Here is a 27,787-nt window from a genome sequence, read left to right on the forward strand (position 1 = left end):
TCAAAGATTTTGTTGAATGTGCTTTCGAGATCTTTCATTAATTGGGTATAGATAAAAACCCACTAATCCCACCAGCAACAGCATGATTGGTATAGGAGCCAAAAGCAATTTGAGTGCCAGGACAACTCCATCTGCATGGCTTCATGCCCCTGCTTTATATCCTGTGTAGCTTTAGCCAAACACATCGCTCAGTGTAATCATTCAAGGTAAACATTTCAGACTTCTATGCAAGGGCTGAACTATTGTAAACATAACCTTTCAAACATTCTCACCTGACAATGTCTGACAACTGGCAGTGCACTACTGAACTAGGATTTACTACTGGTAAATGTCTCTTTAAAGCATGCACTACATTAGCGCAGGAATTTCAAAGCATGAGAAAGAGAGTGCTGACTCACTGTAGGGTCATAGTGGAGATGCCAGCAGACAAACTTCCTCAGAGTTTATTGCAAAAACAGAACAAGGGCTCCAGGCCATTGCAGGAAGGGTTTTGAAAAGCAAACTCATCTACTACATCTGGCAACATTGACCTGAACAAAATAAAGCAAATTAGTTATTTAAACTGTATAATGTATACATGATAAAATGTATTAACTGAAAACGTAAGGTATTCTGCAAGGTATTTCTTTTTTTTAGCTAATTTCAGATGCTAGAACAGTGCTGGATGGTTGCTAGGGTGATATGTAATGTGTGTGCCTCCACATGGCTGGCTAGCCGCACACTTTGAACAATATCAGTTGGTCATAATCAAATCTATTATAATTATAAATATTTTGTATAGTAATATATATTAGTGATAGAGTAGATATGTATTGATCAAACTAATCATCAACAATAATTCTAACAATTTTTGTCTCTCTTTTATGTACATTGAAGGCTTGATATTATCAACTTATTTAACATTGCAGAACAAAAAATGAGCATTTAGGAGGTAGATCTAGGTCTTAGCTTTTCTCACCATGGTAACAAGAACAGTGCCGCTAAACTAGCTCCAACCAAAACACACATGGCCAAGTACACTGGAAAGTTTCCTGACATGCTGCATGACTAAGACCACCATATGGAGCCAGAAATATGACAAAACAATCTGAATTTGAATTTCGTAAATCTGAATTATTGACAAGTGTTTTTTAACAAAACTGAATATTATATGGGAGTTAAATAGTTTTGAATTAGATTTTGATTTCGAATTTGAATTTTTTTTACTTGAATATTGAACATTTGAAATTTAACACAATTGCTTTTTTTAAGGCAGAGTTTTATAGGCATGCATTTTCAAACAACATATTTTTTGCTCTGAATTCTTAGATTGCAAATATCCTTTTTTTTTTAATACAGCCTCACGTTTTCAAGATGAAGAAGAAATTCGGAACATCAAATTCAATTTTCTAAAATTCAAAACGCAGAAATTCAGATCGTACAGAAAGTACGTCAGAGGTCGTCCACAGGGAAGAGGATCTCGGAAAAGTCAAACGGAGCGCTTTGGCCACAATGGCCAGTTATTTGTTCTTATTATCCAATCAAACTCCAAACATGCTGTTTTGGAGAGTGGAACTTCTTACATTGCAATAAAAAGGATTTACATTTTTCAAATTGCGACCACGCCCACAAGACTACACGGGTTGATAGTTTGTTGTTGCTGCAGCATAGCCAAGCTCATACCGCTGCAATCTAGGCAGCTGCCCGGGATGTGTGCGCTCACTGCCTGCGTTTTTGCCTGCTATGCCTCCACTGTTTGCGCTCACTCCCAGCGTTTGCTGTTGGTGCTTTTACCCACAGTGTGCTTAGTGCACGCTCGCTGCTAGCTGCCCCACTATGCGCGCTGGCTTCGAGCGTTTGTGGGTGCATGTACATTTAATATATTAGACATGTATACCATTTTTATAAAGAACGTTTGTGGGTCCTGCAAAGTCAATGACATACGTGGCACACTGCAATAAAAGTTATGTATAACATTTATCTATGTATAAATATCTTCATGGAACATGATCTTTACTTAATATCCTAATGATTTTTGGCATAAAAGAAAAATCGATAATTTTGACCCACACAATGTATTTTTGTCTTTTACTAAAAATGTTCTTGTGCTACTTAAGACTGGTTTTGTGATCCAGGGTCACAAATGATATATACATGTACTTGATCATTGTAAATATGTGAGTCTTTTTTTTGGTGATTTACTGATTTCTACATAAAATCATTCGACATAATGTAAAGACATTCTGTAAAAGTATAACCTTGATATTGTTAACATTGATTGAATATGTGCATGTCAAAGATTTAGAGAGCCAATATTCAGTATTTTCTGTGCTAAATAATAAAACAGCTTCAATAAAATCATTAATTTAAGTACTGTAAATGAAAATTGGAGTACTGTATCTCAAAATGTATCACATAGTCTATTACAACGATGAACACACATTTCCTATTTTTGCCATTTTTTGGGTGATTAATTTGATGCTCCAAAATAACTGAATGTTTTACAACGCATCCAAGGATTTCCCATTGATATCCCATTGTTAGATCTTTACCAGAATCACTCATTGCTATCATCATCAAACAAAGAGAACTCTATAAAAAGAGCAGTCTTCCTTCTCAGCCTCACCAGTGACATCTGCCATACTGGCACACATATAGCTGCCACCTGCATTCCATCCATACATTTGGGATTTAATGAAGTTATTCATTTTTTTTGAGTGGCTATATAATCACTTACGTTTGAAAATGTATTTTATTCTGTTCTTAACAATAAAACAAAGATTATAATGTCCAGTATAAACACAGAGCATTTGTACAGTACTGGCCAAAAGTGATGGTAGGGTAGAAGGGCAATATACAAAATGTACTGTATATATACAATGTAACAAAAAAGTTGTTTCGCTTTAATTTTTCATGTTTCTTTGTGAAGTTTAACAAGCTCATCACGTTGTTGTTTTTTACAATCGATGGTACTAAAAAACCCCAAAAAATATTTTCACACATTTATTTCACTATTACTCGTACGCAGGAATTACAAGGTACTGGCAGAAAACTGCCATTACCACAATAATTAGAACCACAGAATTGTGCAAGAACTATAAAAAGATCGGACGAACCAGTGGTTCTCAACCAGGGGGTACTGCAGGTGGGGCGCTACGGTTCCCCGAAACCCCATGAATGGTGGAACGCGATTGCAAATTGACGGAGGGCAATGCTGCGCGCGTGAGTGGCTACGCACATGGCCGTACGGTTTCGTAAGACTTGAAACACCAAAGATTTAGTCAAAACCAACAAGCCACGCCCACGGATCTGACTCGAAACACCAAGGATTTAGTGAGAGCCGAGGTCCAGACCTCGGTAGTTTTGTCGTGAAAAAAATGCCAATTTAGTAGAAAACGCCTAGATAACTGATCTCAGATCTGATCTACCTCACCTGCTTAACAGCGCTCTTAGGTGTCAATCTGATTGAGTTGGCCAATCAAATGAAGAAAGGCGAGGATTACTGTCCAATCAAATGAAAGAAGGCGAGAGTTGCTATTGACAGAAGTCAATCTCGAGTTCACTTTCTACTGTGAAAGAACGCGATGTAAGTAGCTAACTGTTTAATGTTTTATCATACAAATGTTAGCGGCCATTCACATGTCCCGTCTAAAAATGTGTGCAAAACGCTGACTGCGTCGCTTTCTCCCTTTTTTCAGAGCGCCCGGGAGTTTGCGCTCACGTTTTGAGCGTGCTTGACGCGCGTAAACATTTAAACAACAAACCTGAGTAAACGACCGATTGTACTATTCAGTAATACAAAATACAAACTCTGAAAACATATCATTTACGTGTTTAATGTCAGTTTGACGCGACAAAAACATTACCAGACCTTCACTAGTTCATGCTAAACTGCGTGGCTTGACTCATATACAACTATATGATTTGCAAATAATTAAAATGCATCCCTTTTAAACAAATTTTCCTTCTTTAATTCTGTTTCTATATTATTTTAAATTGACCTATTTTTAATAAAAACCTAAGTGTCTGCGATTTCTGTAGCTACACAAAAAAAGTTAAAGGGACAGTACACTCAAAAATGGAAACCTCTTACCTTTATGTAATTTCAAACCCAAATGCATTATGATCCTTTATGAAAGACAGGTTGTATTTCAATCTGGTAGTATTTGTATAAAAATATCAAGTGACCATGTGTATACTTTCATTACTGATAAACATGAAAAGACAGAGATGGTTTTAGCAATTTTTATGTAATTTGCACTCCAAACGTTTTAAAATGCACATATGTAGATCAAGAAGGTCAATTTTTTTGTGATATTCAATTTTTGGACCTCTGTATTTCCAAAATCCTGAGTACGGCCCTGGCCACACATACTCATTGTAGGTCCTGCGCAGTGCAATTCTAGGCTGCACACAAAAGCTTACAAAAACTCAAGGAAGCATGAGCAATTACCTCTGTAAATTAGATCATAAAAGTATGTCTGTCTTTCAGACTGTAATTTCAGAATAAGCGCAAATCTCTCTCTCTCCCGATGAGTTCAGAGTGCGCATGAAGGGAGTGGCTTGTAAGTAAAGTGCCTTTTCATATATTTGATATAAACCTGTTGACAGTTATTAAAGATGTAAAGCGCTATTTTCGACAGGCAAATGACACCACACCGTGTCTGTATTATAAACTGCAAATAAACTCTTGCTCTTGTTAAAATCAATGAAACGCTCTCGTGATCTGGCAGATTAATCATTTTGGAATAATGCCCAAAACACTACAATTTTTTAATGGTTTTAATGCAAAAAGCTAATGGTTCACAATGGTATTTTAATGGAAACCATTAATTTCTGTGATGGTTTCTTTTGGGTTTCTTTTGTTTTTATCAGCAGGGTTACATTTACAATCTGATCTCTTGAGATCAATCTGTCATATACAGGTATATATATAAACTATATCTAACATACTGTAGTTTACACATTATCTTATCTATCCTCAATGTACAGTATGGGGGGGGTACTAGTTCTTTAAATGGGTTTACAGGGGGGCGCGAACATGAAAGGTTGAGAACCACTGGATTAAACCGTCAAAATTTGAGATGTATGGTTCTTGGTCTTGTGGCAGAACCATGGCAGAGCCTCTTGTTTTGTGTGGAGAGAAACATATTATTGTCGGTCACGAGTCGACATAATGTGCGTTCTCTCAGGTCTCGTCTTTGGCCCCGCCCCTCTCGTTTCCTCGTTTAGCTTCCCGCCTGTGTCTCATTACCCACACCTGCCCATTGTTATCTTCTTTGTTAAGTCCCCTTATTTAATGCCCTTGTGTCTGCTGTCCTGTGCTGGTTCGTTTTGTACCTCTTGTTCTTAGACCATATCATTTGATGACGTGTCGTCTTGTTATTGCCTGTGAGATCATCCAAGTCAAGTCAAGTCAAGTTTTTGTCAAGTGTTTTTGTCCAGTTTTAGTTAGTTACGTTCTTGTGCTGTCTATAATTATTCTCCCTTTGTCATTGTCGTTTTACCCCCTCGTGGGGTCTTTGTTTTGCAAAATAAACCAGTCTTTTGTTAACCCCTTACCTGCTGCCTGCATCTGGGTTCTCTTTATGTACACCATACATGACAGGTTCAAAATGGACAAAACACTTAACTTTTAAAAGCATTTATGTAGATAATATTATTTGTCAAAAAGACAAACTACGGAATACCAGAGAATGGGTTTTATTGAATATACAAAAAGCATAGAAAAACAAAAAGCCTGTGGTATAGTATTTTGACTCGGTAAGCTTTGCTTACGTGTTCGCCATGTGTTTATGTGTTCGCACGTCGCCAACACCTGTAAAATTGCGTTTTTCCATCTTAAGAATATATCTAAACTACGTCATATGCTGTCAATCGCAGATGCAGAGAAGTTAATTCACGCATTCATGACATCAAGACTAGATTACTGTAATGCACTGTTAGGTGGTTGCCCTGCAGGCTTATTACAAAAACTCCAATTGGTCCAAAACGCGGCAGCTCGAGTTCTTACACGTAAAAAAAAGTATGAACATATTAGCCCGGTTCTGTCAACCTTGCACTGGTTACCTATAAAGCATCGCGTTAACTTTAAAATCTTGCTTATTACCTATAAAGCCTTACATGGTTTAGCTCCTCAGTACTTGAATGAACTCCTTTTGTATTACAGTCCTTCACGTGCATTACGCTCTCAGGCGTCCTGTCAGTTGGTAATACCTAGAATTTCAAAATCAAGTGCAGGTGGTAGATCCTTTTCCTATCTAGCGCCTAAACTTTGGAATAGTCTTCCCTGCACTGTCCGGGAGGCAGACACACTCTGTCAGTTTAAATCTAGACTAAAGACGCATCTTTTTAATCTTGCATACACTACTCTTCCATAATATAAATCTTCAGAGGGTTTAGGCTGCATTAGTTAGATCAACCGGAACCAAAAACACAACTGATGTACTTGTTGCATCAAAGAGTACAGAACAGTACTCTACTCTCAGCCAGTCTTGTCTCATTGTTCCAAGGTTACCACAGCGAGCAGGATGCAGTTCATGGCCTGACCTGATGGTAGAGCGGAGAATGGGAAGTGGGGACCTGACAAGAGCTGAGATGATAGAGCTGGATAAAGAAGGACGCGGTCTCTTGACACGTCTTCACCACAAAATTTCAAATGCTATTAGATTATTAATGATAATCTTAAACTATAATTTATTTTATTATTAAGTTTATTTATTTTATTTAGCCTTGTTGTGCAAGCTCTCTGGAGCTTGTGCAGAGGCAGCAGCTTTTGCCAGAGGGGAACTGGAATCCCCTGGTTGGGCCTGGGTTCTCCTGAGGTTTTTTTTCTCGATTAGAGTTTTGGGTTCCTCGCCACCGTTTGCATACTGTTTTTGCACTATCTGCCTGACCGGGGGGGCTGCTTTAGAATCTTAAAGTTTTACTTAATTAATATTGCATATAGGAATTTATTATCTGTTATATTTGACCTGTGCTTCTCTCTCCTTTATCCTAAATGTGTGCTCTCACTGAGCGTGTGTGTGTGTGCGTACTTGTCTGTGTACGTACGTGTGTGTGTGTGTGTGTGTGTGTGTGTGTGTGTCTCTGTGTCTGTGTGTGTTGGTGTGTGTGCGTGTTGTGTGTGTGGAGTGTTTTGTGTGTGGGTGTGTCTGTCTTCTGTGTTTTCAACCTTTTCTTGTTTTTGCAGGTACAACTTTGATTGTTTTGCTTGTAGTCAATGTGTCTCATGTACAGCTGCTTTGTAACAATGAAAATTGTAAAAGCGCTATATAAATAAAGTTGAGTTGAGTTGAGTGTTGTGTTACCAAGACGTATTAAATTCTTCTTAAAGCGGAGCTTCAGTTTACACTCCACCTACAACTATGCAACATGAATGGTTTTAATACATCTTTATTAACGTGTTGAAATAAAAATTGAGGGGGTCAGTTTTCCAAAGTTGGATAAAACTTTTGGCCAGGACTGTTTGCGTATAACCACTCACCAGTAGGCACCAGAATTGCTTATGTTAGGTACTGGAACTGTGCACCTAACCCAGCAACATGAGTGCAAAACAGAGTAAAGTTCCCTAAAGACATCTGATAATAGACAGTGAGATGTTAAATCAACATATAACATTTATTGTATGTTTATTAAATCTATTTATTCATGCATTCTCTGTCTTACGTCAGCAAGCTTCTTCTCTCCAACCACCTAAAAACTGTCTATTCTTTAATCAATTTCCAATCAAATATACTGTATAAAAATATATGAAATAATCTGATTACGCATCAAATGCTATCTGTGTTTTAATCATTTTCTATGTACTTCAGGAATTTATGTCTCAAAAGTCCAATCTGAAAAGCCAAAGTGGAAAAGAGAAAGCCAAGGATCAGGCATTTGTATGACACATGACCTATCAGCTTCTTCAAAGCAGTCAGGTAGGGAGTGTGCATGTGACTCTGCCCATTGAGAGAATCTACAGAGGCCAGAGGGAGAAGCAACAAAGCATCTTTTCAAAAGAAATTTGACACTCATCTGGGGGAAGAATTAAGAGCTTGTTTGGTAGGGTTTCTTGTCAACACCATTTCTGTACAGTAGTTTTAACACCCAGATTATTTTAATTCCAACATGTGCCATTACACACACAAACCTATGCTCAGTTCTGAGAACATTCAACATGACAGCTAAGTTTTAAAACTGAAATAGTTCTTTAAAAAACAGCAAAATCATTGTTTCAAAGGTGAAGGGCTTACCTCTTTGTTCTTTGACTCACAGGAACAGCACCATAGAACACACAAAGAACAGAGCACCCATGACTACTGCTGATGTGAGAAACGCACTTCTCTGATGAGATGCACAAACAAATGAAGAATTTGGTTCCAAAATGAGATAACTCCGTTTTAATTGTTTTTCAAAAATCATGTTTTTTTATTGTGCATTCCAATTAATATCAATCAAACTGCAGTTGGTTTGTTTTGATGTAAGCCATAATAACTAAAAAATACAGCTAACTAACACAATAAAACACATTAAAAACACGATAAGCTAATAAAAAACATGATTTTTGAAATTTATCATGCGTTATCTCATTTTGGAACCAAACTCTTCAAATATGTCCATTTGCACAGTAAATTACACAATTAATGTGTAAACATTTTTCAAACTATGTTCAGTGATCATGAAATTAGTAAAACACAAAAATATATCTGGGCTCCGTTCACACAACGCTAACATGATGATTAAGTGTTATGGGTGGATTTAGTATATGCTATATGGGTGCCAGGGTGTTTTGGGGAAGTGATTTCTAGCCCAGGTCAAAAGGTCTCACCCCAACATTTCAGGCTCTGAATATGGTTTGGTAAGTATAACAGCTCCTCTCAACAATGAATATGTATATCACTCATTCCTTAATCATTTAATCTGTGGTGACATAACACACCATTTAACACATGCCACAGTTTAATACTTAAGGAAGTTTAGATTTCTAAGAACCTTTAGTCATTCGGTTCCTCTGTGGTGGAATGAAGTGCCAGCCTCCACCCGAACTGCAGCATCCTTCACAACATTAAAAAACAGCTCAAAACATACATGTTCTGCATGTATTTGACTAACCAATAACTGTCTTGTGTCTTCCTATAGCATGGCCTTGTAAACTAACGGTACTGTTTAGCGTGTTTAAGAAATGTTTATATGCTCTCCTACTTGTAAGTCGCTTTGGATAAAAGCGTCTGCCAAATGAATAAATGTAAATCAGAATCAGAAGGAGCTTTATTGCCAAGTATGTTTACACACACAAGGAATTTGACTTGGCGACAAGAGCTTAGTGCAGAGGAAAGTGTACACATGGTGCAAACAGTGAAAATATACATTAAGATATTTTAAAGAGAAATTAAATAGAAAAAAATAATGCACTATATACAAAAAGTGAAAAAACAACATATCATTTTTTAAAAGAGTGTACAGATGTGTTATTTACAGGTTTAACCTATTGTTTCTTACAATGTACAGTTTCCAGATTCTATGTGCAAGTGTGCAATGTGATGGACAGTGAGTAGTAAGAGCTTTTAATTGGTCAGGCTGAGAATAGCCTGCTGTTCTTGTGTCTGGCTGTTCTGGTGGTCAGTGCTCTGTAGCGCCGGCCAGATGGCAACAGTTCGAAGAGGAAGTGAGCTGGGTGAGTGGGGTCCAAAATGATTTTCATAGCCCTTTTTCTCTTTCTGGATATGTAAAGATCTTGGAGGTTGGGCAGGGGGGCACCAATAATCCTCTCAGCAGTCCTGACTGTTCGTTGTAGTCTTTTAATGTCTGATTTAGTAGCTGAACCAAACCAGACAGTTATGGATGAGCACAGGACAGACTCGATGATGGCCAAGTAGAACTGTGTGAGCAGCTCCTGTGGCATGTTGAATTTCCTCAGCTGGCGAAGGAAGTACAACCTCTGCTGGGCTTTTTTAGCGATGGAGTCTATGTGAATGTCCCACTTCAGGTCCTGAGAGATGGTGGTGCCCAGGAACCTGAATGACTCTACTGCAGCCACAGTGTTGTTCATGATGGTGAGTGGGGGGAGTGCAGGGGGGGTTCTCCTGAAGTCCACGATCATCTCCACTGTTTTGAGCGTGTTGAACTCCAGGTTGTTGTGACTGCACCAGACAGCCAGCTCTGCAACTTCCTGTCTGTTTGGATTAGGCCGATGATGGTAGTGTCATCTGCGAATTTCAGGAGCTTGACAGAGGAGTCTTTTGTAGTGCAATCGTTTGTATACAGGGAGAAGAGCAGTGGGGAGAGCACGCATCCCTGAGGGGTACCAGTGCTGATTGTGAGAGTCCCGAATGTGAGTTTACCCAGGGTTTCCGCGGGGTCTTCAAAAGTCTAAAAAAGTCTTAAATTCCAAAATCAAAATTTTAGGCCTTAAAAAGTCTTAAATTTACTGAAGTATTGTGTTCTAGGTCTTAAATAATTTTAATCCGGTCTTAATTTTCCTACGACCATGTAACGCTGAAATACAAACATTTTAGAAGCTATTGCTTTGTATGCCAGAAAGAAATTGATCTGGGAATGTTGGGTGTGAGGTTTTTTATGTTGTGATGCAGGTCTTAAATTTTATTCATAATGGTCTAAAAGGGTCTTAAAAGTCTTAAATTTGACTTTGTGAAACCTGCAGAAACCCTGGTTTACCCAGCTTCACTAGTTGCTGCCTGTCTGTTAGGAAGTTAGTGATCCATTGACAGATTGGGGTGGACAGAAATGTTACCCAAGTCCACTGTATATGGAGAAAAGTATTGGGACGCCCCCTATTAATGAACAGGTTTGAGTACAGCATATGATATTCTAGAAAATTGTGTGCTTCTAATTTTATAGCAACCGTTTGGGCAGGACCCTTTTCTATTCGAACATTTTAATGACCCTGTGCACAAAACAAGTTTAAAAATAATTGATTCAGTCTAGTGCAAAGAACTTGACTGGTTTGCATAAAACCCATAACCTGAACCCAGCGGAACACCTTTGGTATAACTTGCAGGCTTTGAGCCAACACTTATTACCCAAACCCATCAATGGCTTGCACACATGGGTACAGTCATTTCAGAAATGAAATCAACAGAAAAGGTCCTTGTAAAACTGTTGAAACAAAAACAGAACATAATTATACATATGGTATTGTGGGTTAAATATTTGTTTTAATTGGAATTACTGGAATTCAATAAACATGTTTATTAGAACTTCTGTCCATATGGTATGTCCAATTGTGCCTTGGCAAGCACCACAATGTTTTACAGGATCCACTTTTCTGCTTTATAAGACATCTAACATCTGCACAGTTTTGACAGTCGCACACTACACAGTATTGACAGTCATTGAGGCTATTGAGTCATGGAGGAGTGTGGTGTTTGTGTGTAGAGCTCTTACGGTTTCACGCTGTGCTGTTCTGTGGGGAGAAAGTATGCTGTGTGGGAGCTGCTGCGTATTTGTTATACACCCACATCACCTGACCTTGTATCACAGCTGCCATAAGCATAGCTAACGCCCCCACACTCATCCCTGATGGAGAGAGACAGACGTGCACACTCATACAGTAAACATTCAGAGCCGCTGTTGAAACAAACTACTACTAAATCTGTTTGAAGCTACATGTCCTGTTATAAATTAGTAGTTTGACATAATTCTGCATTTCAGCTATTAATCAGATTCCGGGCTATGAGGAAGACTAAACTGCCTATTAAGGTTGGTTTGTATACATTTCACATTTATGCTGATTACTTTTAAAGAAATAAAAAAATGAAATGGTCTACTCAGTATCTAAATAGTTTCTGTCATACAGTCCATTTATTTTGGTCACTTAATAATACCAAAAATATCAAAATGATGGTTCCGGAACACATCAATAACTGACATTTCTAGCTCTGGTCGAGCTAAATTTTCTGCCTCTGTTACTGAATGATGACCACAGCCATTGCTGCACCATCAAGAAAGAGGGAGTTGCATCACATTCACTAATACTGTATATTTGGATAGGTATCACTTTAACTGATATCTTTTGATACTTCAGCATTATAATATAGTGCACAAGGTATAGTCACCACTTTTAATTTTATGATGCTTTGCATTCTTTTTAAGTCATCGGTCCCCATTCATTAGAATTCCATTGAAAAGAGTCACCGCACATCTTAAAAATTTCCACGCAAAAAAGTTTGATGTTCCAAGAAAGTCATCAATGTTAGAAATGGCATGAGGGTGAGTAAATAATAAATTTGAAGAATTTTTGAGTGAGTGTCATTGTAGTGACAGCTCCACTCTGTAGCAGAATGATTGTTGCCGTCTTGCCGAGAAGCAAAACTTTATGTATTGAGTGCTTGACATGGTTTTTAATGTAAGCTGTTGCCGAGTCTCTGTCATGTTGATCTCCTCCCAAAAACATGTTGAAGGATGTATATGGAACACTGTAGCACTGCAGGAAACATAATGTTCTCTTTGGAGAAGTCAGATTTGAGAGACAAATCAAAGATGTGTGGGGGCAGCTGTGCGATGTAACAGCCCTTAGACATCTATAATGAGCATGAGAGCGCTACTAATGGAAGTCAGCTCATTTGCCTATTACATAAAAAGCTTTCGCTGAGCCCATATTCGGTTGTTAAGTCATATATATATATATATATATATAGTTTCCGGGTCCAAACACTCAATAAGGTGCTGTAGGCAAACAACAAAAAATGCTATTATACGCTCATGGTGAGCTGTAAAACTATCGGAAAACCACGGTCCTAACCTTCATCTTCATAACGAAATCCCACATGGCCAGTCAGTGATTAATTTTTCGTAATTTATTCAAATATTGATGTCGGAGTTAATAAATGCTCTGCTTAAATATGCGAGTAAACAGTGCTCATTAACAGCTGTTTAAGCTGTAGCCCCGCTTGAAATGAATAGAGGGTATGGACGTGTCGTCACTTTACCACGCGAACAGCACATTAGCACGCCGGAGCGTGCCCTCCTGGGTGGCAAAACACTCTGCAAAATGACTGCTTACAACACCAGGAAACGCAATTCCGCGCAACATTTCAGTGTCCTGGGGCCTCATGTACAAAGACTTGCGTTGATTCCATACAAAAACATTGCGTACGGACAAAGCTGTAAATGTGCGTACGCACAAAAAACTCATGCATGAAGTTGTCGTGGAGGAACGCACATTCTCACGTTAATTTCACTGTTAGTACATCCGACCGTGAGCGTGAAAGCTGGCGTACGCAACGTTTTTGTGCGTACGCAGCGTTGATACATGAGGCCGAACAGTGAAATTAACGTGAGAATGTGCATCCCTCCACGCCAACTTCATGTCTGGCATGAGTTCTTTTTTTTTAATTTACAGCTTTGTCCGTACGCAATGTTTTAGTATGGAATCAACGCAAGTCTTTGTACATGAGGCCCCAGGAACGCCTGATTCCTATGTGTAACCAGGGGGTCCCATATACGGGCGAGTAATCAGGCAGAAGGCGGTAGTGCAGTTTCAATAGAATGAACATTCCCTTTTTATTCAACAATTATAATGAAAAGACAAAAGTATAAACATCTTAGTCAGATGTACAAGCCCTATGCAACTACCCACGAAAAAAAGAAAACACAAAACAGCCCCTGGATGGCCACAGAGAACCTATATTGTGAAGACCGAGTAGCAGGCAAACGTGCTCACACTGCAATCAAGCTCACAGCAAGCCACACTGTAAACCAAAAAAAGATAAATGACCAAACGCGGTCATCCACCAGTAAAAGGCAACCCTGCAGCCACCAATGGGACAAAAGAAATCTATAACAAAAAGAACACAATACTGTTAAATCATGGGTAGCGCAATTCAAATAGATCAGTAAACACACTGAAATAATTACGACCCGTTCAATTATTTCCTTGGGTGATGTGGCCCAATACAGCATCCAATAAAGGAAAAAATTGAAATACAAACAGAGCCCAAACAATCAAACATAACAATTAAGTATAAAATAAACGGTAATCGTGCATCCCTGTAAGGGAAAGCACAATTCATTAATAAAAGGACTTGTTTAAAATATCAAAGAAAAACATCACATACCCAAAACATTAAAAGATAAAACACATTCGCAATAACCATTAAAATTATAAAAACCATTAAAACTTTTTCTATAAGCTAAGTATTATTATTTTAAATAATATTAAAGTATTATTGCTTTTTTATAAAGCAATAATACCTCTACCATCCGCTATTCTGATTTGTGATGCTCAGGCAGCCATCTCGCCATAACACTAACACATGTCATATTGATATTATTTTGTTTGTTTTAAATACACATGTACACACATCCATCAAATTGTAAAACTACTACCTTCTAAACAAAACATATGTTCAGCACTCTCTCCGTATTTAACGTGTCTGCACATAGATGTTCCTTAACTGCTGGTTACTGCCACTATGCATTAAATAAGCCAGCTGCAGTCTGCAGTAACTTCCATTCACACCCCATCGACAGGAGAACAAAGAGAGGTCGAGGAAGAACAAATCTCCTCACTTCCTTTTATAATGCTAGGCCTGATGGGATTTGTAGTTTCCCAAACATCTCCCATTAACAGGAGAACCAAAAGAGGAAGAGGAATAACAAATCTCCTCACTTCCTTTTATAGTGCTAAGCCTGATGGGATTTGTAGTTTCCTAAACATTCCATTACATATGTAAGTCGTAGAGACGTTGTAAGGATCACCGTCAAGTCCAGCTGCTTGTAATTTCAGCAAATAATTGTGTGTTTTAGTCCCGGTTTCTTTGTTTCTCCTATTCTCCTCAGCCGATTTGCTGGGCGTTTTGCCACCCAGGGGAGCATGTCCCTTATTTACCCTTATTTATCCCAACTTTGAACAACTGTTAGAAAAAAATATTTAAAACCTTTTCAATGGATTAGCAAACAAGCCAATGCAACAGCATGGCGCCGGTCACTGTAAAAAAGCACCAATTTCAGCTGCCTTCAATTTTTAAGTTGTCATAAAGCTAATTTGATTTAACTAAAAAATGTAATGAAGCTTTTTAACTTAAGTTTTTAAGTTGATTTTTTTACAGTACAGTGGACTTGTGTTTGAGTCCCGGCTCATGGTCCTTTGCAAGCTCCTGTTCCCCTCTCTCATCCTGCCATTTCCTGTCTCTGTTAAAAAAAATCTAGTTTTAGTTTAACTGCTTCAACTGTTTTGTTTTTGTACATCTTTGCAATCTTATCTCTCTTACATGTGAAATGCCCTGTAATTTCCTTATTTACCTTCATCCCTCATTCCCTGTGTGTTTATATTCACTCTACATCTGCAGATGGAGGCGTCTTTTGTGTCTTTCTATGATAGTCCTGATCATCATGTGTGGGATGCCATCACTGACCCAGTTACTGACCCATATCTTGTAAGCAGGAGTGGGCAGACCCCAATCGGTAAGCTCCTCTCTCTCTCTCTCTCTCTCTCTCTCTCTCTCTCTCTCTCTCTCTCTCTCTCTCTCTCTCTCTCTCTCTCTCTCTCTCTCTCAAGGTACTTTATTGGCATGATTGCGTGTTCTTACAATATTTCCAAAGCATTGAACATATAACAAAAGACATAAATTAAGTACAAACATGAGATTAAAAAAAAAATTAAACTAAGGTGCTGAGTAAGGCATAAATATAGAATGAAATGTAAAATAGAGTATATGTAAGTAAACAAATGAAATATGGAAATAAAATCTCAATATCAAAGTATATTTCAGGCAGAAACATGAGAATGTAATAAAGTCAAGAGTGTAGATGTGCATTGATTGTAGCAGATGAAGGCAGTAGTTTGTGCAGCTGATAGATGAATGAAGCAGCAGCTGATGTGTGTCTCTTCTCCCCCAGTAACATCTGCATTCGCTCTGTTTCTGAACATCTATCAAACTCTGGCATGACCTTTGACATTTTGTGAAAGTGTTTCTCTCTCACATCTTTAAATTGATCACAATGAAGGAGAAAGTGTGTCTCTGTCTCCACCTCACCAGTGTCACAGTGTGCACAGACTCGTTCTTCCTTTGGAAGCCATGTTTGTCTGTGTCTGCCTCTCTCTACGGCCAGACTGTGATCACTGAGTCTGTATTTGGTAAGGATCCATCTCTGTTTCACATCTCCACATCTTTCACATCTCTCTCTCTCTCTCTCTCTCTCTCTCTCTCTCTCTCTCTCTCTCTCTCTCTCTCCCTCTCTCTCTCTCTCCTCTCTCTCTCTCCTCTCTCTCTCTCCTCTCTCTCTCGTGGCTCCTACTATGATTGCATAGTAGTGGCACTTGATCTTGTAAAAGGAATGTAAATAAATATTTTAAACCTGTCTGTCTTTCTTCTGCAAATTGTAACGTTTGCTGTGGAGATTGTTCCAGAAGACTGGACCTAAACACAGCAATGACCACTCCTTCACCATCTACATCACCGTACCCCTTCGCCACCCTAGAGCCCTTCACTGACCCCCTTTTGGATCTGGACTATGACATCACCTCTCCAGAGACTCAGCTTATACAGCTATACAGCTTTGCGGAGGATTTCTTCGAGGCTTGGAGCGACCCCGAATGCAACCATTTATTTCTGTCTGGACTGGATGATGAGCTACTCGCTCTCATTATGCTTCCCGATGCAGATGAATACCCCCTGAAGGACTTTATTAACTGAGTCCTCCAGGCAGTGGGGTGTGAATTCTGCATCGGGGAAAGTGGTGAGTGCGAGTACAGTAGTCATCCAGTTCCGGCAGTGAATGGCGGGGTTGTTTCGGCTCACTCGGGATGCACGCCTCAATCCTCCGCAGTCCAGTGCTCCGAAAACCCCGAATCCTGCCCCGAACCAGAGACCAGCCTCGCCTGATGTCACGGCAGATGGAGAACCTGAGCCCACCGCAACACCGACGCCAGCACGCAACCCAGCGACTGAGCCTGCGTTTGCCCTGGAGCCTGAGCCCCGAGACGTGTCTGACCAGGTGCCTGAGCCGGCAACCTTGTCTGCCACTCTGGGAGTCCTGGTGGACTTCGAGGGCTCTGAGGGAAGCCCCGCCCATACTCCCGCCACTGAAGGTGAGCTGCAAACTGCCTCTGGACTCTTGGACTGGTCAAACGATATAGACTTGATATAGCTGGTCCCGCCCAGCCTTTCCATGCCCCCGCTGGTCCCGCCCAGCACTTCCACGTCCCTGCTCCCTGCAGCCAACTCTCCTTTGCCAGTCCTCCGTCTGCCTGGCTCCATCCTGGACTCCTCCCTCATCGTCTCCATCGCTTTTCCCCAGGGTTACATCTGTCTGTTCTCCACCATGGCTCCTCCCTCCTTCGACTCCTCCCTGGGACCTCCTCCTCCTGGCTGGTCTCTGGACTCACCTCCTGCACTGCACTCACCCCTGGATCCTCCATCTGTCATCACCTCCCCAGCCCTACCACCTTCCCTTTCGGCTAACCCTCGTCCACCACCTGAGACACCACCCCCCCTCCCTTGCTGGTTCGTTGAGGCGTGAGGACGCGTCTGCGGGAGGGGGAGGTACTGTAACATTTGCCCCGCCTTTGTCAGCCACGCCCCCTGAACAAAAGCCACTTCCTGTCACGCTTGATCACTATCACCGGACTTTTAACCCCAGGACTACATTTCCCATCATGCACTGCACCCCTCTGACCTCATTGATTACCCCGCACCTGACGCTCATCATTACACTCCACCTGAACCCCATCCCATGGACTCTATTTAATCCCTATAGGCGTGCAGAGGTGTAAAGAGTACTTGAAAACCATACTTGAGTAATAGTACATATACCTTGCAGCGAAAATTACTCCATTACAAGTTGCAAGTCACCAATTCCAAAACGACTTCAGTAAAAGTCTTAGAGTGTCTGATTTTAACAGTACTTAAGTATTTTACTCATACTGAATGTAGGCTCAAAGCACTAGTCCTCAACACTTAAGAGACTTGTCAGTGAAAAACAGTTGATTCATGAGGAGAGCAATCGCATTTATTTTCTTAAATCATAAATTTTATATAATCATACATTTTTTATAATCATACTGAACACCTCAAAATTGCAACAAATCATGGCCTACACCATAATCTACGTCTATTACAAACACCCAAGTCTCATTTAAACTCTAGTGCTCATAAGTAAACCAAACTCCTTCAAAATCCTAATAATGTTAAGTAAAATTTTCAAGTCAAAGCCTTTTTGCATTGGACATGCTGGTTTGGCCTCATCGCCAGCTGCAGTCATGTCCTCATTTCACATATAAACCGCCAGCGATTGACAACTACCTGATACTGCACTCGTATTCACATAAAGAAGCCATGTTGACAAGTTTTAGTAAATTAGGGTAAAATCCACAAGATTATAGTACCTTCAATGCCCTGTAAATATGAATGATTTTCAATTTCAAGGTACTTTATGTGAGAATCATTAGAATGATTCTGTAGCAAAAATAAACTGCTGCAAAAAAAGATAGGTGCCATGCAAAATGTAATGTGTAACTGCATTAGTCATTACAAATGGAGTAAAGAGTACATATGTTCAAAAATGTAGTCAAGTAGAGAGTAAAAGTAGCTAATATCTTTAATACTCAGTACAACTACAAAGTAGCCAAAAAGATACTTAAGTACAGTAACTAATAACATTTACTCCAATACTTTACACCACTGTAGGCTTGTTCGACTTGATGCGGTGCCTATAGATCCGACAGGCGGATGACATCAAAGTACCGCGAGAGCGATTCGAAAAACCATAAAATGTTTGCTTTCGAATCGCTCTCGCGGGTACTTTGATGTCATCCGCCTGTCGGATCTTGGTTCGTGTTCCCCATTTCTACCTGAGCACTTGTTAGTTTGCCTGGACTCATTAAAATTCACGTATTCCTCAGTTTCCTGTGTGGCATCGTTCCTCATCTGTGAGATTGTTACACAAATATGGCCAAACAACCACAAAAGTTTTTTTTTAATGCAACCTTGCATTAAACTTGCTTGACTTTGGTTGTGTCCTATGAGGATACTGAGCACTTCTACACAGCCATCAGGTTAAAACATTTACACATTTGGCAGACACTTATATCCCCGGGATTCCTGGAATCGAACCTATGTTGCTAGTGCCATGCTCTGACCACTGAGCTACAGTAAAGCTGTTAGTAACAAGGTTACTATTGCCCCAAAGAAAACAAGATATATTTTGTTAAACAGACATGATCACTCTTTGTGTTTGAGGAGATTTGCTTTAACATGTTTGGCTCTTTTCCACTACACATGGAGCGCTTTGACTACTAAGGAAAGTTTCCACACTTAAGGATCTATAGGATTATTTGGAGTTTGTTCCAATTTATGATTATAACATGAACTAGTGTAGAGCATGGATCTGGGCCCACAGACACATGACGACATAAAACCAGAAAACTGAGAATTTCATTGTCATTGAAGTTGTTACGGGTGAACTGTCCAGCAAGATACATGTGCTAAAGAAGTCTGATATACACAAACTATTTATAGAGAAATGGAATGGGGACTAGAGAAAGAAAACAGCGAGGTCAAATCCGGTCTAAAAAGTTTCTGCCGCAATGGTTTCCTGTCCTTAATAACAGGAAAGTATGAAAAGTAAAATGTAACAAGAATGTTGTGACCTCGTCAAAAATGCTATTTTTATAGCCAAGAGGGAACAACACACTACAGTTTTTTACGATCGCTATGACATATTTTCCAATACTTCTAACAATTTTCCTAAACTCTTAACGCACCAACACACCTACAACACACAATTGACAAAACAGTTAATTTCGTGCTCAAAATCACACATTGCAAACTAAACTCCAACACTAATTTTCAAATTACAATAATATACTAACACAATACACTACATCTACAAAAACACTGCAAACATGTCTCAAAATCAAATTATTAGTCCAAAACACTAATACATGTTATCTTCCAACAGGAACATTTAATCATTCATAGCACAATATCATAAAAACACTAACATCAAATGGAATTACAGAATCTGCATTGTTTTAGGTGTCAGGTCTGTTCTTATAAAATAGAGAGTATATTGCATTGATCATAGATTGTGTTTTACAGTACAGTTTATTTTTCTATTTGGGTTTATTTTGTTTATTTTGCTGCAGAAATTAAATACAAAAATTGAATGACCAATCTCAGAGTAGCTTTATAGAATGAACGGTTTATGTGGGGGAAAAAAGAGACAGAATTGCTGCAGTAAAGACTTTATTTGCATTAGAAAAACAAGAAAGAAAACAAGAAAAAAAATATGCAAGACAGCTGTCATTTACTGTATTATGTGAATATAAAAACAAAAAAAAACCACCGAAGAATTAAAAAAATAATAATAATAAATGTAATCTAATCGGCCCGGTCTTCTGCGTTTGGCCACATGTTCTCATCCACATCACATCTGATATCTTCTCTGGCAAGGCACCTTGGGAAGAATCTTTTGGTATGCCTTATCCACCCCTGGCAGTGTTCAGCTGTGATGTCTTGGCATGCAGCATCCATTGCATCCAGGAGGGACATTTGGTCCTGTGGATTATGGTCAAAAACCTTTCATCTCCAGGCTGAGAAAAATTCCTCAATGGGGTTGAGGAAAGGGTAGTAAGGGGCAACGAAAAGGGACATCATCCTCGGATGGGCATCAAACCAGGCTGTGACTGCACGGGAATGGTGGAATGCCACATTGTCCCATGTGATCACATATTGACAGGTCTACCACCTGTCCCCTTTCTACCTCTGGCACAAGTCTTTCATGCAAGTCTTCTAAAAACAGGAGAAGGTGGTCGGTGATGGGCCAATCACACATTTATTCAGGAGTGCACCATTGTTGGAGATTGCGGCGCACATGGTGATGTTGGCTCCTCTCTGGCCCGGCACAGTAACTGTGGCCCTTTTGCCAATTATGTTTCTTCCTCGCCGACGCCTTTTCGCCAATTTGAAGCCAGCCTCGTCAACGTAGATCATTTCATGAGGGACTTGATTGGCCTCCAACTCCATGACTCTCTGAAAGTAATCAGACACAATGTGTGTAAATGCTTTACTGTATGTCCTATTGTACGCCAGGTTTATAGAGAAGTTTACTGCAAAACACACTATGTAGTGTACAGTAATGACTGTATTGCATAACCTTACTTGGACATACTGGCGACAGAGTTCTTTGATGCGCTCACTGTTTCTTTCAAAAGGAACTTTGTATAGTTGTTTCATTTGCACTCTGTGTTTAGCTAGAGTCCGAGAAATGGATGTTATGCTGATTGCTGCAATGTTCCCAAAGACAAGGTTGTCTTCCACAACTCTCGATTGAATGTCCTTCAATTTCATTTCATTGTCAGCAATCACCATGTTGACAATTGCAAGTTCCTGTTCTTCATTTAGGAGCTTTCCTCTGCCCCCTGAGGGAGGTAGACGTTGAATCCTTAGAGAGACAAAATAGTGTTACATATTAGAGACAGGAGGCATACAGTCACTGTAATACATGGTAAAATTTACACTTTGCAGTAGTAGAAGCTCTCATACAATATCCTACCTGTTGGTTTCTCGAAAAATCTGAACAATGGATGCCACTGTGTCCCGGCTGAGATTTGGCTGTACTCGTTCACCAGCCTCTGTATGATAGCCCATGGTTTATGACATGATCTATTATAGTAGCTCTTATTTCATCAGTTACCCTAGCTCTGGCCCGTCTTTGAGCGCCACCACACATTCTAACTCCTCTCCCTCCTAGTCCTTGTCCCACTCCTCTCCCTTGTCCTGGTACTTGCCTTCCTCTCCTTCGTGCAGGCATTTTCTTAGTGTGTGTGTTGCTCTGTAATGTTCCTTTTCCACACAAATTCAGGCCAAAGAGGTCCTTTTTTACTTTATACCATATGCTCATGTAATTGAAAGAACCTCAACACCTGAGTGTGTTTCCTATATGGGAATCAGCTGTAATGTATATATTTGCATAACTTTGATCAGCTGTTTCTCATTAGCAATGGAATAAAATACAGGGGGCATATTTGTGTTTCAGTTCACAATATATACATACAGCTGTTCACTTTGACTTTAGCCTACAAGTTAGGTTCAGAACATGATGTTATCTGTTCTGACATATAGTGTGAAAGCATATGAAAATTTGGCAGTAAAATTACATTGTTTTGGTCTTGGTTGAGCTTGTGTGTAAAAGAAGTTCAAGCATTTTAAATTTGTGTTAACTGTATGCATTTTGTGTCAAAGCAACAATAAATGTGTTAATTGTATAGTCTACACAGACAGATGTTGTGCTATCTGTGTTAAGAGTTTAGCAAAATTGTTAAAAGTATTGAAAAAATTGTCATAGTGATCGTAAAAAACTGTAATAAATTTTTGCATTTGCATTTGTAAATGTTGTACAGAACAATGCCTAACAGAATACAACAGACACCGATTGTTTTAAATTCATTTTTATTTTTAATCTTGCAGGGCTAATTCTTCAGTATCAAACTGTCACATCTGGTTTTGGACTGTCATTTAATAGCACGATCTGATGCGCTTTGAGCTTAAAGGGATAGTTCACCCAAAAATAAAAATTCTGACATCATTTTCTCACCTTCCAGTTGTTCCAAGACTATACATTTCTTTGTTTTGAGGAACACAGAGAAAGATATTTGAAAGAATGCTTATAACCAAACAGTTCTTGGACCCCATTGACTAACATAGGAAAAATTACTTTTTTTTTTTTGTTCTGTTGAAAACAAAAAAATATATTTTGAAGAATGTAGGACACCAGTTCTGGGCCACTTTTGACTACCATTGTCATTTTTCCAAATTAATTAGTTTATTTGGGTAGACTATCCCTTTAAATCTGATATTCAATATTACATTTTCACTCTTAAAAATAATTCTGTGGTCCTAGGAAATATCACAAAAATAAACAGCTATATTAACTTAATAAAGTCTTTTAAAACCATTTAACTGATGTTTTTTTTAGTGTGACATTACAAATCCAACAGTTAATTTCTCTAAAATGTACATATATTATTTAAGTTTATTTAATGGGAAAAAATAATAATTTAATTAACTAATTAATTTAAATAACTATTTTTAACATACACTTAATAATTTTAGGGAATTCTAATAGAAATATTTGAGTTACTCAGATTTACTTATTTTTTACTTACATTGACTCAATTTAAACATTGATTTCACAGCTTTAAAATTTACTCAGTTACATGTTTGTGTATATGTTGCATATAAACATTGGGGTCACTGTCCAAAAAACATTAGTTCATGTTTTTATGATAAATAAAAATGAGTTTTAATGCAGCGATAAACAATGACAATATTCAGAATTGTTCCATACAGTGTAGTAAAATAATAATAAATATTCATCATTAGCTGAAATAATGTGCATGTTATACTATTAAGATTACTATACACTGCAACTGCAAGAAATTATATTCAAGAGCTTATAGATGTAAGCACTGTTATTGTTTGAAAACATTTGTGCCTGCTATCATGCTAACAACAAGTGATTCTTAGCACACATTAGACACTAGAAACAATGGTGACAAACAATAACGACATTATAGAGACAAAAAGTTACAAGAGAAACATGTTTTGCTGCACTAGTCGAACCAAAAAGCATTTCAATATACTTGTTCTTTTCCAACAGATTTTAAACACTCTCTTTATCTGCCACCAGTGCACCAAACTCAAGCCATTTGTTGTGCCAATGTTGTAATGTCTTCTCAAGTGGGCCACTCAAACAAAAAAAAATTCCTGGCACAGAAATGACACACAATAAATTCTTTATTGCACATGATTGTTCAACTTTCTCAATACTTGTAGAAAGCTGCTTTGCAATACATTTCAATTTAATAGCTTGAAGTTGAGGACTGCCTACATACTGGCCACCTTGGGACTTTCTTTGGCCTGACGCATTCCATAAAGCCACTTGATAACTCGTGCATTTCTTTCTATAACAGAAATGCCATATCCAGGGCGTTCATCTTTTGCTGCGTCTTCTTCCTCCTCTTCCTCACCCTCGGCTGTACGCTCAGATGCCGGGGCGCTGGCGCTGCGAAGACGCGAAACAGACACGATGTCGGAACCTGGTCTAGCTAACTCCTTTAAATCGGAGGGGTTAAGCCCGCAATAATTAAAGAAGCGCTCAATTTCCGCCCCTGCCCGTGAAAAGCAGTCGCTGACATCCGATTTTGACCGTGTCAGGGAAGGACGCTTCCTGGAGCTTGTTGACGAGCGGTGAGTGATGGCTGGAGATGGTGGTGACTGGAAGTCATTAAGGAATGGGGGTACCGAGGTTGGAGTCATTTGGGTAGGAGATGTACATGACGCAGGTTCAGTGTTTGGTTTAATGGGGGAAGGCTGAGAGGTAAATGGGCTTGATGGAGATTTAGAAGTGGGTGAGATTTGGGCAGGACTGGTCGGTGGCTTAATGGGTCCTCGAGAGGCACTTGTAATGTTTTGAAGGCGTTTTAAATTAATGTGGTGCTGATTTTGCTGTGTGTATGGCCTGAGAAAACGCAAAAGTTGCATTGGAACCTGCGGCATGGTGGGTTGCCCTGGTGGGCGGATTTGAAGCTGTGGTCTACCAGCCATCCTCGTATGAGGTAACTGTGGCCTGACATCGACTCTCCGTACGGTCATGACGGGACATCCATTAGCACCTAAAGCATCTGCTTTTCCTTGACTTGTTGGAGATGACACAACTAAAGGTTCTTCCAACGCATTTAGAGTTGGGGAGAGGGACTTGCATGGGTCAGCATCCTCTTGGACTTTCTCAGTGATGATAGGTTGCGTAGACACCGCAGTGGTGGTTGTATCGTCAACGCCATCGATCAGTTTGCAAAGATGTTCCAGGTCAAGGGGAGGAGTCTCAGACTTAGTGGGTCGTGCAGGGACCTTCCTAGTCGGCTGTTGAGCACCTGGTCCACTCTGGCTGTTGTTGGATGGACAAGTGACGGGCTGCTGTTTTTTTAAAGCCACCTGCTGGCTCTTGACATACTTGACCTTGTCCGCTTCCAGACGTTCTACTGCACTGGGTTTGCGTGTCCCTGGAGATGATTTGACTGGACAACGGGACTCTGGGTTCCGACTTGGCATGGCAGAAGTTTCAGCCAGCTTTAGGAATCGCCGTGGAGACGGTTGTAGAGTGTCAATTGACATACTTGGAAACAAACAACTTCAACTTCTTTGCTCAGAATAAGCCAGTACCATTCCTCATTAACTCATCTGGGATCGAAACACTGGATTTCTTTATCGTACACCTGTGGAGACAAGGAGAAAGAGATCACTAACAGACAATTCGAAACACTAACAGCCTTAACTTCATGTTCACGTTATTAAGTATATTTAAGTAAAGTTCAAGTATATTTTTAAGTAGACTGTATGTAGTGAGTGTACTAATATCAATGTACTAGTGGTATACATGTACACTGTTTCAATACTTGGGAGTAACTTGGCCCACTTTAACTTTTAAGCATACTTTAAGTGAAAAACTAGTAAACTACATTTGTGTAGTACTGCAAGTGCATGGGTTTACTGAGTCAATACTTCAATAGCACGTTTTTTGGTTTATGAAAGTACACTTTGATGTGTACTCTATACGAGTATACATAAGTATAAGTTTTCTTTAAGTGAACTTGCCATCATATGTCACTATTTAGATATTATTTTGCACTCATAGCGTACATATATTCCTATTTAGGTATTCATTTTTATACTTGAAGCTCACCTTTAACTGTACTTTATAAGTAGACTTGAAGTAAATTCCTATTATCCCTGTGTACAAAAAAAGAACATGTTCCGTTCTATGCATGTTTTATTTACTCTCGTCTCTTAAGCTATCCCACAAGAAAACTCTCTTGTAAAGTTTATAATATTTAAAACTATGTGAAAAGTATCTAATAGGCTACTTAATCAACAGTTAATGAAAATTATAACTCAGAATACTTTTGAAGTTTAAAGACCAAGTTAAAAATTCTCTGTCCCCTTTGCATACATACAGACATACTTTCAAACATGTAGCCAAATGATTGTTAGCAAAGAGTCTTAGCAAACACAACGGATGTGCCCTGAAGGTTATTGATGGATGAGCAGTATGAGCAACCATTATGAGACCATGCAGCTCATTAGGATCCATTAGTAGTGGCTTAAAGGAAACCATTTTCTGTAGTATATTGATGTAAGTTATCAATGTCTCATAGTTAATGCATGATAAAGTCTAAAATCAGTGAAATCTTTTTAATATCTATGACGCATTCTTTATTTAGCAAACTGTGACATGAAAACCTCCCTAGAGCTAGATGTTTTTGTTATAGCTCTCAGTTATCTTTTAAATATCAACTTAGTCTCAGATGATCCTCCTAAAATGGTTTAGGATATAAATGTAAAACAAATGTAGATTATATGGATCATTTAGATTTGCGTCATTTTGATGAGAAATGCTTGAGTCCATCTTCTTTATTACTGACTTTTGATTGCAGACTTGGCAAAGCTTAGTTTTTGAAATTGTTGGATTTTTTCTGAAACTAAAAATGAGACATTTGTGAGTTTTCTGGGTGTTTTGCTGAATAGAAATTCCTGAGATGCCATACTTAAGCAAAAGTTTACGTATGCTCTTCATGAAATTTCATTGATGTCTATTGGAAATAATTGAGATATTAAAGAGAACTCATCTGTGTTTTTTCATTCTTGCCCTCTTCATTTGATAACCCAAGGGAAATTTTATTCTGTCAGATAGTATTTTGTTTAAAGTGGTTTTGTTCAAAACACTACTCAATTTACTTAGACCTAAAAAAGATGTGATGTAGACACATCAACTCACTGTCTAAATGTTTATCATTCCATTTTACCCAAGAACCAGCACTCCACCTAAGGTTAAAGTGCACTTTCTCACTCGCCTCGGCCTTCTTTCACAATCTATTATTCTGTGCTTTTATTTTTACACTGCTCTTTCGTTTTCTCCTTTATCAATATTTAAAACCCATTCTCTCTACATGTCTCTTTCACACACAACAATGGAGTTCGTTCCGGAGTAAGTGGACTAAATCAATACCTTAAGGCAAAAAAAGATAAGGTAAACAAGACTTAATGTAACATGAGATTTCACTATTCACCATTCCAAGGACAAGAAACGACATGTCTTTACATGATCCAGAGTTAGGACTTTGGGAAGATATGCCTAAACAAAGCATCTATGTTACTGGGTTAGTCTAGATGTGGTAGTATTTGTTAAAAGTTTTAGCAATGACACACATTCACAGACAGAACCACCACAAATACTCCAAACACATACCTGTGACTGCCTTTGGGAACTGAACTGCACCGGTGAAACCTTCAAACTGTAAATGTAGATATCTCCACTGCTCTGGCAGCATACAGCAAGGATTCGGTTGTCTCTTCGTATGAGTGTGGGAGACAATAAAGTCACAGACGGTACATGTGTTTGTTAAGGAGAAAGTAAAACTTGCCAGACCAGTTTGACTATCTCTTCAAAGACTCCTCCTGCCCTTTTTCCTGTTCCTGTCCAATCAGAAACTCATTTGCACACCAGGAAGTGAGTCCCATATAACCTTTGAGTCACCTGATCACAGAAGAAAGGAGCAAACTTTGCCTTGAGAATACTGTCATGCTGTCTCTTGTCCGTAATCTCTTTTTGGTAAGATATTTCCATGAAGGAAAGAGAAGATTTTAATGCCAAACACAGTGGTTTCATATAATGAAAAATGACGGACAAGGAATTATATCGTGTTTGCTTAAAGAGGCACATTTTACCAAATGTTACAGTGTGGTCTGAGAAATAAAGCCAGGATGGTTATGAGACAACCCAGTGTAGGTATTTCTTGAGTGCC

General features: G+C 39.0%; 2 protein-coding genes across 2 annotated transcripts; both read right to left on the bottom strand.

The window, feature by feature from the left end:
- mfsd2al2 (major facilitator superfamily domain containing 2a-like 2) lies at positions 1-14,448 on the bottom strand. Its single transcript, XM_057357015.1, is given in 11 exon segments — positions 1-169; positions 399-530; positions 959-1,039; positions 2,541-2,644; positions 7,476-7,563; positions 7,822-7,939; positions 8,217-8,307; positions 10,105-10,273; positions 11,376-11,499; positions 12,328-12,503; positions 14,444-14,448. Coding segments are annotated over 11 exon segments (1,257 nt in total).
- Positions 14,449-22,393: 7,945 nt separating this feature from the next.
- Positions 22,394-27,430, bottom strand: fam110a (family with sequence similarity 110 member A). The gene is made up of 2 exons (XM_057356430.1): positions 27,232-27,430; positions 22,394-25,201 (listed from the first exon to the last, which is right to left on the bottom strand). Exon 2 carries the CDS (start codon positions 25,098-25,100, stop codon positions 23,814-23,816), a length of 1,287 nt encoding a protein of 428 aa, XP_057212413.1. The 5' UTR covers positions 25,101-25,201; positions 27,232-27,430; the 3' UTR covers positions 22,394-23,813.
- Between the last annotated feature and the right edge of the window lie 357 nt (positions 27,431-27,787).

Source organism: Triplophysa rosa, linkage group LG17 (genome assembly GCF_024868665.1).
Source record: "Triplophysa rosa linkage group LG17, Trosa_1v2, whole genome shotgun sequence".
Classification (NCBI taxonomy): Eukaryota; Metazoa; Chordata; class Actinopteri; order Cypriniformes; family Nemacheilidae; genus Triplophysa; species Triplophysa rosa.